Source organism: Necator americanus, chromosome V, assembly GCF_031761385.1.
Source record: "Necator americanus strain Aroian chromosome V, whole genome shotgun sequence".
Classification (NCBI taxonomy): Eukaryota; Metazoa; Nematoda; class Chromadorea; order Rhabditida; family Ancylostomatidae; genus Necator; species Necator americanus.
Window position 1 is genome coordinate 14,646,128 of NC_087375.1, and position 15,365 is coordinate 14,661,492.

The 15,365-nt window shown below is 41.6% G+C and overlaps 3 protein-coding genes across 5 annotated transcripts in view; 1 reads left to right on the forward strand and 2 right to left on the reverse strand.

Moving 5' to 3' along the window:
* The window catches only part of RB195_013896 (uncharacterized protein), a gene marked incomplete at both ends in the record, with an annotated part of 18,017 nt that extends 13,727 nt beyond the window's left edge, over nt 1-4,290 (reverse strand). The window contains 2 exons of one of the 2 annotated variants that reach the window (XM_064203919.1): nt 1,862-1,994; nt 4,287-4,290. In XM_064203919.1, coding sequence (XP_064059800.1) covers nt 1,862-1,994; nt 4,287-4,290 — 137 coding nt within the window. Of the gene's footprint in view, nt 1-1,861; nt 1,995-4,286 lie in introns of those variants that run through there. The other variant, XM_013444979.2, reaches the window with a different exon arrangement.
* Nucleotides 4,291-13,106: 8,816 nt separating this feature from the next.
* Nucleotides 13,107-15,157, forward strand: RB195_013897 (uncharacterized protein; the record flags this gene model as incomplete). Of its 2 annotated transcripts, none has more annotated exons than XM_064203920.1 (2): nt 13,107-13,300; nt 15,001-15,157. In XM_064203920.1, the coding sequence occupies 2 exons, from the start codon at nt 13,107-13,109 to the stop codon at nt 15,155-15,157; spliced, it is 351 nt and encodes a 116-aa protein (XP_064059801.1). The 2 variants fall into 2 exon arrangements, with proteins under 2 accessions (XP_064059801.1, XP_064059802.1); XM_064203921.1 differs by lacking the exon at nt 15,001-15,157 and adding an exon at nt 13,897-14,023.
* RB195_013898 (uncharacterized protein) lies at nt 14,932-15,285 on the reverse strand (the record flags this gene model as incomplete). The annotated part of the gene is made up of 1 exon (XM_064203922.1): nt 14,932-15,285. One exon carries the CDS (start codon nt 15,283-15,285, stop codon nt 14,932-14,934), a length of 354 nt encoding a protein of 117 aa, XP_064059803.1.
* Between the last annotated feature and the right edge of the window lie 80 nt (nt 15,286-15,365).

Consider the following 15,365-nt stretch of genomic DNA (forward strand, 5'->3'; position numbering starts at 1 on the left):
CGACCAGTGTCCTGCCGACATTGTCTTAGCACCATGAGGGTGCCCCTTGACTGACCTCGAGTACGCTGTCAATGTTGTTGTATTCGCGGAAAGCAGTACGAAACTTCAACATCTTGTCAGCCTTGTATCGAAGTTGGTTGCAGCCTATGGACTACGTCTACGCCCTGATAAACGCAAAGAGATGTGGATCTCTTCAAGACCTTATACGGGAATCAGGGTGGACGGAAAATCGATAGAACTCGTCGATGAGTTCTGTTATCTGGGCTGTACGCTGAAAAACAACGGCTGCTACGAGAGAGATGTTCAGCAAAGATGCGCTAGGACCACTTCTGCATTTAACTCCTTAACGAAATGTCTGTAGTCGACTCCCATCAACAACGAAGTCAAGCTGCGAGTCTACCTATCCGCAATTCGCCCCATCATATGTACGGATCGAAGACTTGGGGAGCACCATCAACGGTTATGGAGAGGCTTGACTGCAGGAAACGAAAGCTGCTTAGACGGCTACTTGGCTACTTTTGGTCTAGGGTGTGCCACAACAAAGATCTTTACGCAGAAATAGATGTGGTATACCAGCAGATGACACGTGAAGATATCAACATCTTGCACCGCCATCGAAAGTGGCTAAAGTAAATCGTCTTCGCTTCTTTGGTCAAAGGAGACCGGCAGATCGTCGTGTTCAATGAGTTCTGAGAAGTGTGTCGGGTTCGAGCTGAAAGAAGCACTTGGCCGAAAACTGAAGTTCTAGGCTGAGGTGGTCAAAGAGGATCTGAGGGCACCCGGCGTAGATAGGCAGTTCAGGCGAGACGTAAGCTTTCACAGAATATGGAATAGCGACGAATGGATTGATTCTGTGCAAGCTCTCGCAGAAGATCGAGAAGGTTGAGCAGATCTGCGTTCAAGGACGGCGCACCTCGACGAAGATGCGAGTAATCGCGTCAGGCGATGACATCAGCCTACCGATTAAGCAAGTAAGTATGTAAGTCTGTGCGAAAGCATAAGTACTCTGTTACCGAATTATTGTTATTTGTGTTACCGAATTTTACTACTTCCCAACCTCACACATCTGCTCAAAAAAATTTAGAACCAAATCAGAGCTACTGAAGCACTTGGCTCTGGTGATGCTATTAGATAACGTACCATAACGTCGTTTCTTTTTCCGTCACTAAAGCTAAAACAGTAGCGAGGTTAAAAGCGGGTGTCCAGCTACTGTGTCAATACTTGATACTGTGGGGATCAAATGAAAATGAACTTAATTATGTTGAAAGAAGTCCGCCTGTATGAAACAAATAGAATTAAAAGAAAACTAATCAAGTAAAACAGGGATGTAATAAATCAGAAAGAGAATGAAAACTCAAATTAAATAAGTGATAGTAATAAATAAGATCTATGCAAGAGCAAGTGGAACAACGATAAGAAAACTGGACAGAGAGAGTAAAAAATGTCAACTATGCAGTTAGTTGAATCGTCGTTAGCTGTATGATAAGGATCGAAAAGCCTAAGCTCCAATTTCATCCCCTACTCAGTTTGAAATTCGGAGATCATACTTTCTTTCTTTCTTGGATTAAGGTTTATTGTGATATTCTCCTCGTACTTTTTAACGTAAGAGTACGTGAAACACCTTAAGGCACCCATTTTTTACCTTCTTCTAAGCTTATTCCTCTGAAGCAACAGGGGAAGTAGTTACTCGGTGTACTATTTTGAATTTCGCGGCGCGTTAGTATTGGTCCAAAGGGTGGAGCCTACCGCAGACGGATGGAAGTTTACATACGAGTGTGAAGCTCCTACCGCGTCTCTACAGAAATTTCTCTCATTCAGCAGCGGATATACAAAGAAGTCAATATTGTATAAGAAAACTCACAGCTTTGAATTTAAATCAACATCTGAACAACTGGGCTCCGTCAAATCGCAATCGGCTAGCTCAACCACTTCAAGAGATTCTTCACTACTACGAGAACTCGAACTACAGCTCATGCTCTCTGAGCAAGGTAACCCTAAAAGAAGGCGCAAAAATCACAACGCAACTCAGTACTGCATTTGAGACACAGCGGAAAGGAAACAAAAACACGTGGGCGCGTATGAATGAATGATACATAGCAGCCCAAACGTTAAAATATAGGTCAAATATGAGATGACCAATCCGGTCATACTCCATAATACGCCATAAAGAAGAGTTTTGCGAAGTAGTGTTACCGTTCTATTTGCATTCATCGTTCCTATCCTTACCTGTGCAATTTATCTTATTCTTTATTTGTTTTAATATATTTTAATGATCTGGCTGGTTCCTGCCCGCGATGGTTGAGACAGTATTCACAAAGTTAAGTAGTTCTCCAAAAAGCACTTTTTACAATTGGGAAAGAACTTGAAGTAAGCTTTTAATGAAACTTGCCAAGATTCGCGGAGCTGATCACTAATGTAATATATGTGTACACTGTAATCCCATTTATCCATTATTGCGGCAGATCTGTCGCGAAGACACTCTCTTAAAATGTCAAGATGCTTCCTCACACACATTCTAAATCGAACCTTGCGATTACTTTGGAATACTAATTATATCTACCTATGTTGTAGTTAAGGGCAGGTGTAGTGTAGCGGTTAGAGGTTCCCCTTCCTGCAGGATAAAAACACTGACTTGACACATCCGCTAGCCACCGCAAGTCATTGTATAGGCCAGTTACAAGTTCGTGAACCTCAAACGATTCTGAGCTGAAGTGAACGTGGGGGCGCATCCCAATCGGATTGATTAACGTCAGACACTTTATCCTTTACTTCATGTTATAGTTGGATCAAAACGACATGAACCACGGACAGTTGTGTAAGGCACAGTTCAAAGCCGCTGAACCGCGCCGCCAACGCGGCTGCGTTCGAATCGGCGCAGTTCGCAATGGACCCACCTCAATTCGAACCCGTTCGAGCGCAGACGCTTACGCAAGTGTCTGTGCTTTATGTTGTTTTGACCCGACTGTACCCTACCTATGTTGTTAACTGTTATGGAATCAGTTGTACAGCGTAATATCGAAGTCGTACTAGTGTACTAAGCAAGTCAAAGCATGCCACAGAAAACCATCTGTTTTCGCTATTTTGAAGATTTAATGGATATGAATAGATGATAGGAGCGGACCAAACTTACAGTCAGACATTTTATAGGCACCACATCACGAAATTGACGATGCTGGTACCTTCCATAAACAACATAGAGTTCGGAGTGTACAATATGAGCTTGAGTCCTACTTCAATCTCTCACTTTGAAGTCCTAGTTCAATTTCTTGTAATCGTCTTGAAGAATGACTGGAAAACTGCTCGTCTAACGAGGGTGACAGTAAGGTGTAGTAGAAATTCCCTACGCAGTTTCTCAAGTTTTTTTTTTTTTTAAGAAGAATTGAGCTTGAACACGCTCATATTCATGATGTACATCGTAACCAGTATATTGTCCATAAAAAATCTCAACTTCACCAGTTTTCTGATATGCTGAATTTAGCATTTAAAAAACACCGGATCTCTTAGAGGACTTTATAAATGTTATACATTCTCAAAAAAGCTCTTCAATCTTCCTATACTGAGACATCTTCATAAGTCGACCATAAACGTAGCACAAAAAGGGTTCTGTGTATGACAAAGTAGAAGTATTTTGTCGTCGCTCAAAAGATGGCCTTCGTCTGACGTAGGAACAAACCATTTCGGTTAAACTACAAAATCCTCAGAAATGGCAAAAACTTCGTCTAATGAGGTTGAATTGGAAGTTGACCACAAATACAGACTTCTTTTCCAGAACAATAGCATGTTTATAAGGTACACATGATGTCTTGTGGAACTATGAGAGTACAATCAACGGGTTTGCGGTGCTGAGCGGATGCACGTGACTACCAAGACACTCTCTTTTACACTAGCTTCTTTTTTGGTGAAGACGCCACCCTCTCCCGCCCTCACCTCTTCAGGTGAAAACGACATGAAGATAGTTGCAGTAGCGCAAGCAGCCACCTTCGCAACGCTTAAGATGGGGATCGCGAACAGCAGCGATGTGGGGTTCTAGCAAGGATCTTCGAGAAAAATCGCTACGCTCCACTGTGCCGCTTCGAGTAGATCCGCTTACGCAACTGCACCGGCCTTCATGCCATTTTGACCTGACTTTACCCAAGATTTGGGCATTAATGTCTCCTGAAAGGATCTGTATGACGCAATTCCGCAAGTGTTCAAAAATGCTGTTGAGTAACAAGAATATATCATTTATTATGCAACATACTAAAAGTCTGTTTATTTGGAAAGTAAGAAGCAATTGGCCTACTCACACATGCGGGTAACTTCAGAAATCCTCCTCGTTCTTTCTCGCGTTTTTATTCCTGAAAATTTCTACAAACTAAACAAAGGCTTGCTTTTGACTGTTATTTTTCTCCGCTTATCAAAATGTTAATGTTATTGTTTTCAGTAACGACGTTTGAAAGATCTTTTACATATACTTCTGAAATCGCGCTGCACTTTTCATGCACAATTTTTTCTTTTAGTTGTGTGCCCTCTTCGACAAAAATTTTTGCGGCCGCCACTAATGCGTTGTAGTATGTATCAAAGGCGGGTGTAAGGCAGTCGGTAAGAGGATGCGGTGTGATCGATCGATTCTCGAAATTGCCCCCGTGCCAAACAAGCATTTCATCCCTTCAGGGTCGACTGGTGCCAGACTTCTCCAGGAGGATAAAAACAATGACTTGATCATCGACTTGCCCCCGTCCCCCTCCCAAGTCAGTGGATACGCCAAGACGCGTTCCAAAACCCCAACGATTGCAAATTGCAGTAAAACGCGTTAGTGTATCCCTAGTGGATTGATACGTCAGTGACTTTCCGTTTTACTTTTGTCTATCAACGCAAAAGCGCAATGATGAATATGATAAAATATGTTATCTGCACTGTGTATAATCTTGCCAACTAATAAAAAATGTTAAAACCTCTGGGATTGTAGAACAACTAGGAATTCTCTACGTATAAAAGCGACACCAGCGTTGATGAGAAAGAAATGGAGTTTTTTGGTGTTGCATTGAGTCATATGATTGAGGATAGGAAGGAAGGAGGTCATAGGAAACAGAAAAAGGATTATCGGCTTCTGGTCTGTACAGAAAAGATGAGGCGGAGAGATGATGTTTTACTAACACTTTGACATCCCTAATCCAGAAAGCCTATGAAGGTAGGATTTACTAAAAGAAAGAATAAAAGGTCCCAATTCTTAAAAACAAACAACAAGCAGTAATTTACGACTTGCGATATAATAACCGCTGCAGCAATTTCTGATTCTAAAAAAAAATAAAAAAAAAATCTAAATGGGTATCCATACAAAAGGAAAGTCAAGTCAGGAGACACCGATCAACTGAGAACAATAAAAAGAGGATACAAAAGCACGATTATCATTTCCAAAAAAAAATGTTCAGCTCGATTTGCGAGCGAAAGTAATGAAGACATCTGCTTGATGGAGAACAATGTTGCTTAGTCACATCCCGTGGCTTTGTCTTTTGCGGTTGTGAACTCCCGTAGCACCTGTACTTGCACTTTTTCGTGGAAGTCCTACGAAATATTTGAAGGCTTAGTTTGTGAAGTGCGTGATGAAAGGTAAGAATACCTGCACTGAACCTAGAATTGGCAGTACTTAGCATTGCCTAAAAAGCATACCACCACAAAGCTCAGTGATGATGAAACCTAACGATACCAACACATTAGATACATTACGTTTCATTATGAACTTTTGCAATCCGAAATTTTGATTGGTATGTAGCATAGGAGGACTAAACTTGATAAAAGATAAAGTCGGAGAAAGTGACGAATCCATCAAGAAGACTGCACCCGAAAACTGAGGAAACTACGGTGGATTGTCCTCCCTGTTCCTAATCGACACCAAGATAAGCACATAGATGGTTGCTGTGTTTAACATGTCAATGCAGTCGAAGAAACCTAGCACATATAAAAAAAAACGAAAAATCTGCCGGTTTTGAGAGATAGAAACTGATAACAGAAAAGCACGTCAGATAACGAGACCCAGAAAAAAAGAACGGCTTCAACTACGGGTAGGACATATTCTCCATGTTTACATATGACGCGAAAATTCTCCATTCTTAGATGTCGAATAAAAAGTGATTCTTTGGCAGACCTTAACTCAACCTTTGCCTTCTTTTTTTGTCTTAGCAGCTTTAGCTTTAGAAGACTAGTGTTTAGGTTTCGCGGCACCGAGTTAGTTATTCACTTCCCGAAATAAGAGCGCTTTGAACGCCCCCACTACACTTTCTCTCCTTGTTCTTCATATTATGCAAAAGAATGGGGAGAAACAGTCCAGAATCCAGAAGAAAAAAACAAAAGGCTCAGAAGATCTTGCGGTTGTAGTAATAAAGTAGTACAACCTAAAGTTAAAGTTATTCTCCTTCTACAAACACCTTGCAATGCGTCAACGCGCCCTTAAATTCAGAATCGTTTTAGGTTTATGAACGCATGTCTGGCCTATAAAATGAGGGTTGGCTAGCTAAATAATGAACTTAGTGTTTCTTATGCTCGTCTGGATCACTTATTATCGGTTAACAGCATGTTCCTTGGGAATTTTCGGAACTGATCACATCCTTATCCAAGCAACACAGAGAGATATTTCACATGTAAAAAGAGATGCAAATGTGGCTATTCTTCAAAACTCGCTGCAGCTATTTCGATGTAAAGTCCTATCGTAAGATTAAAGTAGTAAAACTGAAAAATCAAAAAAAAAATCAGAATTGTATCATATTCACTCCAAAGTATAACAAACAGAGGAGAAACAAACAAGCAATAAGGGCACCGTAAACAGAAAAGACAACGAATGACAATAAAACAGTAATCTAGACAAGAAAGCGAATAAATAAGCACAAACGTGGCCCACAACGAAATGACCTCTTTCGATCGATAGCTCAAGATTCGCATATGCATTTAATACGCGCCCTGTACGTAGTTACACAATTTTATAGTACCAGCGAAAAGAGTCAAGAAGGCCGATGTCTTTGTGAAATAAATTGATTACAAGCAGATTAGCTGGAAATGAAGGAAGGAATTTGCTAATCGGGAACGACATGCACGACGGAGTTGCCCAGCCACCGTAAGCCACGCCTTTTCCGGCACGGCACGGCAAGCGATGTACTCGCAGGTGATGAAAGGACGCGCTGGATGATTCCAGGCGTCGGAAATAGAACGCCATTGTATGACGCATTTGTGATTTTTTCCCAGAATTCCTTTTGTGAGACGTCAATGCTGAGGCAATGAGTCATCAATGATACTGAAATACCACAACATTAAAATCAAAAAGATAAGGGAAAGTAAACAGCTTATCCACGAAAAAAAAAACTTATTTCTCGAATTCTTACGGAATTATACATTTTGGATTGAATACATCGAGTCAGTAGATTCTGGAATATTCTTGAAGATATCAATTTAATCATTATTGTACTTTTAAATCCTCAAGAATAAACTTCCAAACTTGCAACCTGACGATTTCTGCCTTAAGGTATATCTATCTGCCGGATAAGGTGTAATCGGAGGGGGGAGGGGCGGGGAAGGGGCGGGGGTGAGTACCCAACTGCGCTCCTATTGAACTGCACTCGATCTGCACTCAGGACGCAAAAAAAGTCCATGGAGCGCAAAGACCGCTCTTAGCTGTCAGATGCGGATAGCGGAGAAGCCATTTTTACTTTCGTTGGAAGTAACACATGATATATTTTAGCTTTTGACCTCCAGTAGGCCTGTTTGGAGAGTTTGAAGAAGTCATAGTATTATTATTAGTAGTATTTCTAGCTATGTCTTCCTTTTTCTTAGTAGTTTTAGCCTCCATGTCATAAATGCTCCAGGAATAGTGCTTACGTTTTAGTGCCCTGACTGAGCCGGCTATTCACTTCCAGTGGAATACCTATCGACCGATGAACGTTCGCCTTCTCAAATAGTTCTAGAATGGGAAAGACGTTTGAGGTTAAGAACGATCTTTACTGTCTCTGCGCTCAAAGTGCAGCTCGAGTACATGTCAATAAGGGCGCGGTTGAATGACTGCACTCTCTCCCCCCCCCCCAAATGAAAAAAAAACCAAAGTTTACTCATTTTGGCTTTGGTCATATCCTTCTGGAGCTAGTACAATGAGCTCTGCATCATTGAGAAGGATTTTAGCCATCAAATCTGATCTCTTAGAGGTGATCAAAAGACGAATGTTATCTTCATTTTCCTCACCACGAAAACTCTTGCCATGTGAATGGGGGCCCAAACAGATTGAAACAAAAACTCTCTATAAAGCTGTTTTATGAGTGATCTCTTTGCCAAAAGAAGAATTTTTATTAGGGCGTCGTCTGCTAAGCACAGAGCACCTTCATTGAGAAATCCACTTTGCTACGGTTTGAAATAATCGGTCCCAGAGGTCGACCACTACCAGGTTTCCTCCAGAGTGATTTGCATAGGCTGAAATAGGAGAAGTTCGGTAATCCGGTGGATTTGGGAAACAATAATGTAGAGTATTTTCTGTCCTAATGATAATAGGGATGAGGACGAAAATGTTCGCATTTCTTTAAGTCAACCATGAAACGCTCTGTGAAACAACTTAAGAGATAAGCAATAACAAAATCAGTCGGAAAAATCAGTAACACTTTGAGAACGATTAAAATATTTCACGTTTCACATCAAAGACCTTGTCACTATTTCTAGAAGTTTGGGTCAAACATTTTTAGTTGGTTCAGGTATGGATGTGGAAAACAGTGAATTCTGGATTCATCGAGCAAAACAACGTTCAACCGACCAGATGTTCTGTTTGCGAACCGGGGTCGACTCATTTATTCTGATGCATTCAGAATTCCACGTTGTAGGCAAAATATCTGCACTTGCACATAGAGATGACCTAGTTGTCAACTGATGCGTCTCGTCGACAGCATCCCCATGAACTCTGCTCACGGGAGGGATGCCTTCCCAGAGCGCATGCGCACTCTCGGGCTTTGCGCACAAAAAACACTCCTGTTGAAGAAAAAATGAAGAATCATGCAAAGTGCGGAATGCTGCGGTGTCGTCGGTAGCCCCTCCATCAACAACTCCTTGTTTTTGCTGCTTCTCCTTCTCATGCGTCTTTTCCAAAGAATCTGCCGGACATGGTGGTATGCGCGGTACCGTCGTTGTAACCCCGAAAGAGTATCACGTGAACAAAGACAGAGTAAATACACAAAAAAAAAACCACAAATGTAATTGCACACAACGTGGTAGATGCTACGACATAATAAGGAACTGAAAAAGAGTGAATAAAATTTAAAAAAAAAGCTAGAAAAATTAGTTAGAAAGTGTCAATAAGGTATAGTGCAGAATGAGCATCTCTTATATAACCGCCAGCAGCATCAACCACTACATTTACACTGAAACTACGCTGAATACGATCTGTGTTCCTCTTGCAATCAGAGCATTCTTCGTGTGTTGCTCGGTTAGGATCAATATGGTTCTTATCACTGGACATCCTGAACTTCTTAGATATGGCATAAACTTCCGTCCTTTTGCAGCCCAATTATGCGACTATCGCTACAGGGGATTTAGCAGCGCGGAAAGGTTTAAACATCGCTTCCCAAAGCTTATATTCACATCGCATCTGTTGACTATTTGGTGGTACTGTTTAGTCCTTCGTAAATTCGTTTCGACGTGTGAAAAACGGTAAACGCTAGATAAACCCTGCAATAATCGCTGCCGATCGCATTGTCGGTCTGATGGATCAAGTCCCTGCGAAGACAGGCACCACCGGCAGCGATAGGATTCCACAACGGTGCAGATGCTTGCAAAAAAGGATTTGCTACGCCTATGAACTAAAAATCAATATAATAATCTAATCACAAACAGTTGTTTAAAACAACGGCAAATAAAAAAAAAAACAAGAAGAAAGCTCCAAGCATCTCATAAATGTCATCGCCCAAATCTGTTATAGTCCCTGAGATACCGGCATGTGGTGCCCAATGACCGCCTCTGCCGAGAATTCAATGCGTCAGGTCTACACCATGCGTGCGGTGGCAAATGTAAGGACTCAATGTAATGATGTATTGTAGAGAGAGCTCTTGGACCTCTTTTTTTTATGGTTTTTCACTATTTTTTTAATCATGTAAGAGTGCATGGATGGGATTAAATAACCAGAATGAAGTGCCCCCACTAGTCCCGTCGTTTGTTCTGCTATCAAGGGATCTCTAAGGATCTCTTCGTAGGGATTTATAGTTGGGTAAAAACGGTGTAAAGCACGGACAGTTGCGTAAGCGGCTGCGCTCGAAGCGACGCGTTGGAGCGTAGCGGTTGGGGTCGTGTAGGGATCCTCGCTACCGCCAGCCATCTCTGCAGTTATGGTCCCACCTCGATTCCAAGCGCTGTCTCCACCGCACAGCTTCGAGTGCAGTCGCTCATGCAATTCATGTAATTGCTTCATGTCGTTTTGGCCCGACTATGGTCGCAACGTGGGAAAAGCACAATGAAAACACTTTACCATCTGTAGGTGTGACTTCCGCTTAATCTCAACGGATGTATTGGCAGATTCTAACTGTTATTTACTCTACTTTTTATTTTATTCAACATTTCAGAAGTTAACTGTTATAAAATAGTCCATCCATCGTCATAGGCGTTAGATAAAAGTATAAAATACTGCCAAGTCATAAGCTCATGGCGGTTTTTGCCATTGAAATTCTCACGTGGAAAGTGCCACGTCATATCGAGATGACATGTATGCGCGTATTTATTTGCAATACGCGCGTTTGATTCACTTTTAATGGCCATCTTCGATTTTGGAAGTTAGGTGCCCTGAAACAGTCCATGTGACGTCAAGTCATCATTTTACACTGATGATCGGCATCAAGGAACGGTTCTTAGTTACACATGTGCGTGATCCTATTCATATTCATATTCCTCATGCACTATTACGGAGAGAAAAGTGATCGAAAGCTATGAAGGACAAGATAGTGCGGGTAACATGTGGTTGGGGTATCAGTGGCGCCCTTTTTCTCGAAGAAAATAATTAAAACAATCGGGGCCCTAATGCCTAAGCATTAGCTATGACATGTAAGATAAAATCACCAAGAGAAGAAAGGAAGAACATCGAGAAAAAAGGTCGCCACTGAGTGCCCTCAACTACATTTTCCCAGAAAGGGCTAGTACAAAATAACTGCCACTAGGGACAATAGGATCCACAGGCGAAAAGTCAAAAATAACGCAAGGTCCCATATCAAATGGGAACTAAGAAACCACGACCAACGCAGGGTCCCATATCAAACGGGAACCCTCATCAAGCTTTCGTCAAGCCCTTATGTGTTAAACATCTACAACATCTTTTCACAAATATAGATGATAGTTCAATTTAAGCAACAGCCAAGATTTTTAACAAACTTTATTACGGCTGACGTTTTCATTTAAAAAAAAACAATAACGTTCTCATAAAATATAGATGAGTTGTTCATAATTATCAAAAATTGTGGGGAGAAATATGTATGTATTAATGCATTTAGCATCTTAACTGGAATAAGAGCGAACACAAACGTTCAAGTGTTGAAGGCTTTGAGTTTTTGAAAATCGGAACACGGGGATAGTCGAAGTTGTACCGATAAATGGCGCTAGCTTCAGCAGGGTCGAACTGTGACCAAAAATGGTGCGTCATGAACGAATTAAACGTCCTTATGCTCTCAGCTCCATTTCGGTTTTCCACTAATGAGATGATGTACTTGCTTTTCGTCTCGTTAGCTCACCTCAGTTCACTAGCTCAAGTCCAACGTTAGAAAAAAATTGAACATAAGTAGTAGCGAATTCCTCGGTGGTTAAATGATCAGCTCATCTCTGTTGCGAAAGGAAATATCGAGATATGGGCTATATATCTTAGTAATCCTTGAATGAAATGTTGAAGAGAAGGTAACGACATTGACAGTGACAGCGAGAAACGAGAAATGATGATATTGTTTCGAAGACACGCAACAGATGCAGTCAAGGTTACTACGTAACAATTGTGGGTTAGATCGCCGCTCTTTTCGGTGCTTTTTGATCCCTAATAGTAACGCAGTTTCTCCTACAGAGTAGAAAGCAAAAACACAGAAATGAATTCGTTATTCTGCAGAACTTTATTCTGAATGTAAGGAATCATGTAGCGAATTTGGCATCCTGGATTTTTTAAAGGATTCGCTATTCCAAGATCTCACAATAAATTAGTTTAACAAATACCGATATTGGGAGTAAAGTCGGCATGTTTCGCATCTGCTCTTATTGGAGGTATAAAAGTAAATGGGTTTCTATTATGATTAAAATAGTAAAAGATTTGATGTGCACTTTTAGGAACTGGTTTGGTCGCCGCGCATTCTTGACCTTGGCTACCAAGAAATGTGATCTTGCTAACGGTAGAGATCGGCAGCACTCATCATTACGGCAGAAAAAATGTCAGTTCCGTAGTTGACCACGTCCACCAACTGTAGTAAGAGCGTTATCATTGATGTCATTTGTTATTCGTTTGGTGTTCGTTCGATTAGCTTGTATAATAGAAATAATAAGTAGAAATATGACATGGAGAGATGGATATTTCTTGAGTGACCTCAAGTTGTTCATTTGGAAGCAAATAGCCCCGACTTGAAACCCTTAAGACTGAATCACATTATTTCGAGACAATCAATATTGCGCCGAAAGCACCCACTTCACTGCATGATTGCAATGTATCAAGTGAAAACGTGGCGCAGGGTAGATCGCTGTGGACCAATCCCATTTTAGGGTTCAATGCAGTGGGAAAAGTGAAAAACTGAGATGCATGATAGTTAAAATTAACGTGGTGCGGAAATCCGATGAAAAACGTAGAGTTCGGGTTGTAGATTACGGAAACGAGCGTAGTCCTACTCAATTACTCCAAGTCATCCTAAAAAACGGTATGGGAACCGTTTCAGTTCCTACGAAGAACTTTAGAACGCACACCCTTGTACACGCTCCGGTCATCTCAACGCTATTAGTTGGTTTTACTTGAAAAGGCTGGTGAGGAGTTCTCACTAATGATTGACCGCTCGCTCGTAGACGCGGCACGTGCACAAAGGTGGCGCATTGCAGCTGAGTTCGTAGTAAAGAACGTCGCCTTCCACGCTGTTTTTTTTTCCCACGACGATTAGGGGAAGATGAGCGGAGCTACGCCGGACCTCGCAATCTATGATCCCGTCTCTAACTTCACCCACGGATTCCTTCATCAGATTCGTGGTATGCTGCCACCAAAGAAAAACATGTGGGAGGAAACGCCTCAGTCACGCGGGACGGAAATTGTTCTCCGTTTGATTCTTTCGTCACTGTCGTGCTATTCTGATGTTGGAGACGGGTTAGTGCTAAAATGAGTCCGAACATTTTTTGTTTGCAACTTTATGACTTCTCCTATTTCTCGAGCGTTAGCTTGACAAAAAAAAATCTTGCTGCTGTTAAAAAGATAGAAATGACCATGATAGCAATCTTTGGTTACCACCATTTTCAGCCTCGTGAATTTAAACTGCTATGAACCGTGGACTTATTTCGAAATCATCAGCCTTATGAATTTTGGTTTTTTCTCATTCGTAATGTCGTTAATGCAACCGGTTGCGCGTAAGTGCTGTATACACTGAAAGGAAATTTTCCAGCTTTATTAGGCATACTCTAATAAGGAAGCGCAGTTACATTAATCTAACAACTCCTACCATATAAAAAAACGCCTATTGTCTATTATATCTATCACGCCAACTGAAGAGCCCCCAAGTATCAATTGGTGGCTTGGCTCGCCGTTCCCATATATCAATCATATATCCCATAAATAATAATAAGGGGCATTCAAAGTCACTAACGTATCTCGAAAGCGAATCAAGCAACAATAGCACGAGATGTTGTTTTATATATGTCATATTAAATACAAATACACACAGAAGAGAGCGAATGTGTTAATATCAGGGAAGCGGCAGTCGCAAATCTGCGACCATGCAACGGATACCAATATCGCTCAAGCGAACTGCAGCAACTCGAGCGAGGAAATGTACAACTACTTGCGAACGATTCTTCAATTTTGCCTCTCCGTTGAACAAACAAAGGATTCCTCGATCGCTTATGTGCAGCCCCCTATTGCTCAGCCACGTGAACGTGAAACGCAGAATCTACTCACAGAGAGCAGATGACCTCATAACTGTATTTGATTTTATGTACTCTCGGGAGATGTAACATGATGTCGTCGCAACAGTTGTAGCACCACTACTCACTGTGGAACAATTGCATATGTTGTTTCAAGCGGTACTATTTTATTTTAGTTCGAATTCTTTGGTTCAATTACTGTTGAGGGAATAATGCTTCAAGCAAGGAGCGCAGCGCATCCCTAGATGACCACGCCCACGCTTGAACGGCGCTCGGACGGTTTTCTCTGTGTCGGTTTTATGTTCGTCCCATTCGGTTGTATAATAGATATTATGGAAATACGAATATATCAGTTACCTGAATGTTTCGATCTTCGAGTACTCGACTATCGGACGGTAAGAGAACTCAGAAGTTCTCGAATACTTATTCAAGCGTCGATACTTGAGCCTTGTGATTCTTAGTTTCAATACTTGAACGTATTCGAGTTGCGATTCTTTTTAGATACTTATCAGATCCTAATGAATGACGACGACAAACATTCTCAACCGCTCCAGTGATCAAACAGTCGAGTTTTCCGATCAGTTCGAATACTCCTGTCCTCCTGTTGGTTTTCTGTTCGGAAGCAAACGTCATTGTCATTTTCTCCGTTTGTCTTAACACCAGAGCCTTCTCATTTCTCAGTGAACATAATAAGAAGCCTCACATTTTCTTCGTGGTACTTCATAAGGAGACTAACCATAGTCTCGGCACGGATTCTTGAAGGATGTTATAAAAGCTGCCGAAATCATAAGTAGAATCGCAAAGAGATCCTCCACCAGTGCTCAGCTACAAGAACTGGCGCTGAGAACTGAAACATACGGCTCATCCCGGAACAGCCACCATACCTACGGATACCATCGCGTTGGGACTGATTCTAGACACGCATGACAGGCAGCAGCAAGGAACTCTCGACGTCATCCTGGAACGCATGGAGCGAATGTTCTCTGATGTGCAACAGGCCACTGCCACTCCTGCAGCGACCACAGAATTCGTCACAAACTCGCTCTCAGCACGACTTCCGGAGCTGCACTTCGACTCAGACTCATAACTGCACCTTCGATACGACCGATATGTAGACGTTATTTTAAGGATGGTTGCACTCTCAACAAGAACCCTCTGAATTGTTTCAAGCTCGATGCAAGCAGCATGAGCGCAATATAAGGCTTTATTGTGCATAATAAATAGGAATATAGAACAGTCTAAATCTTCCTATTACCGTTTTGAAAGGTTTACTTCAAAAAACAGACAGATGTACT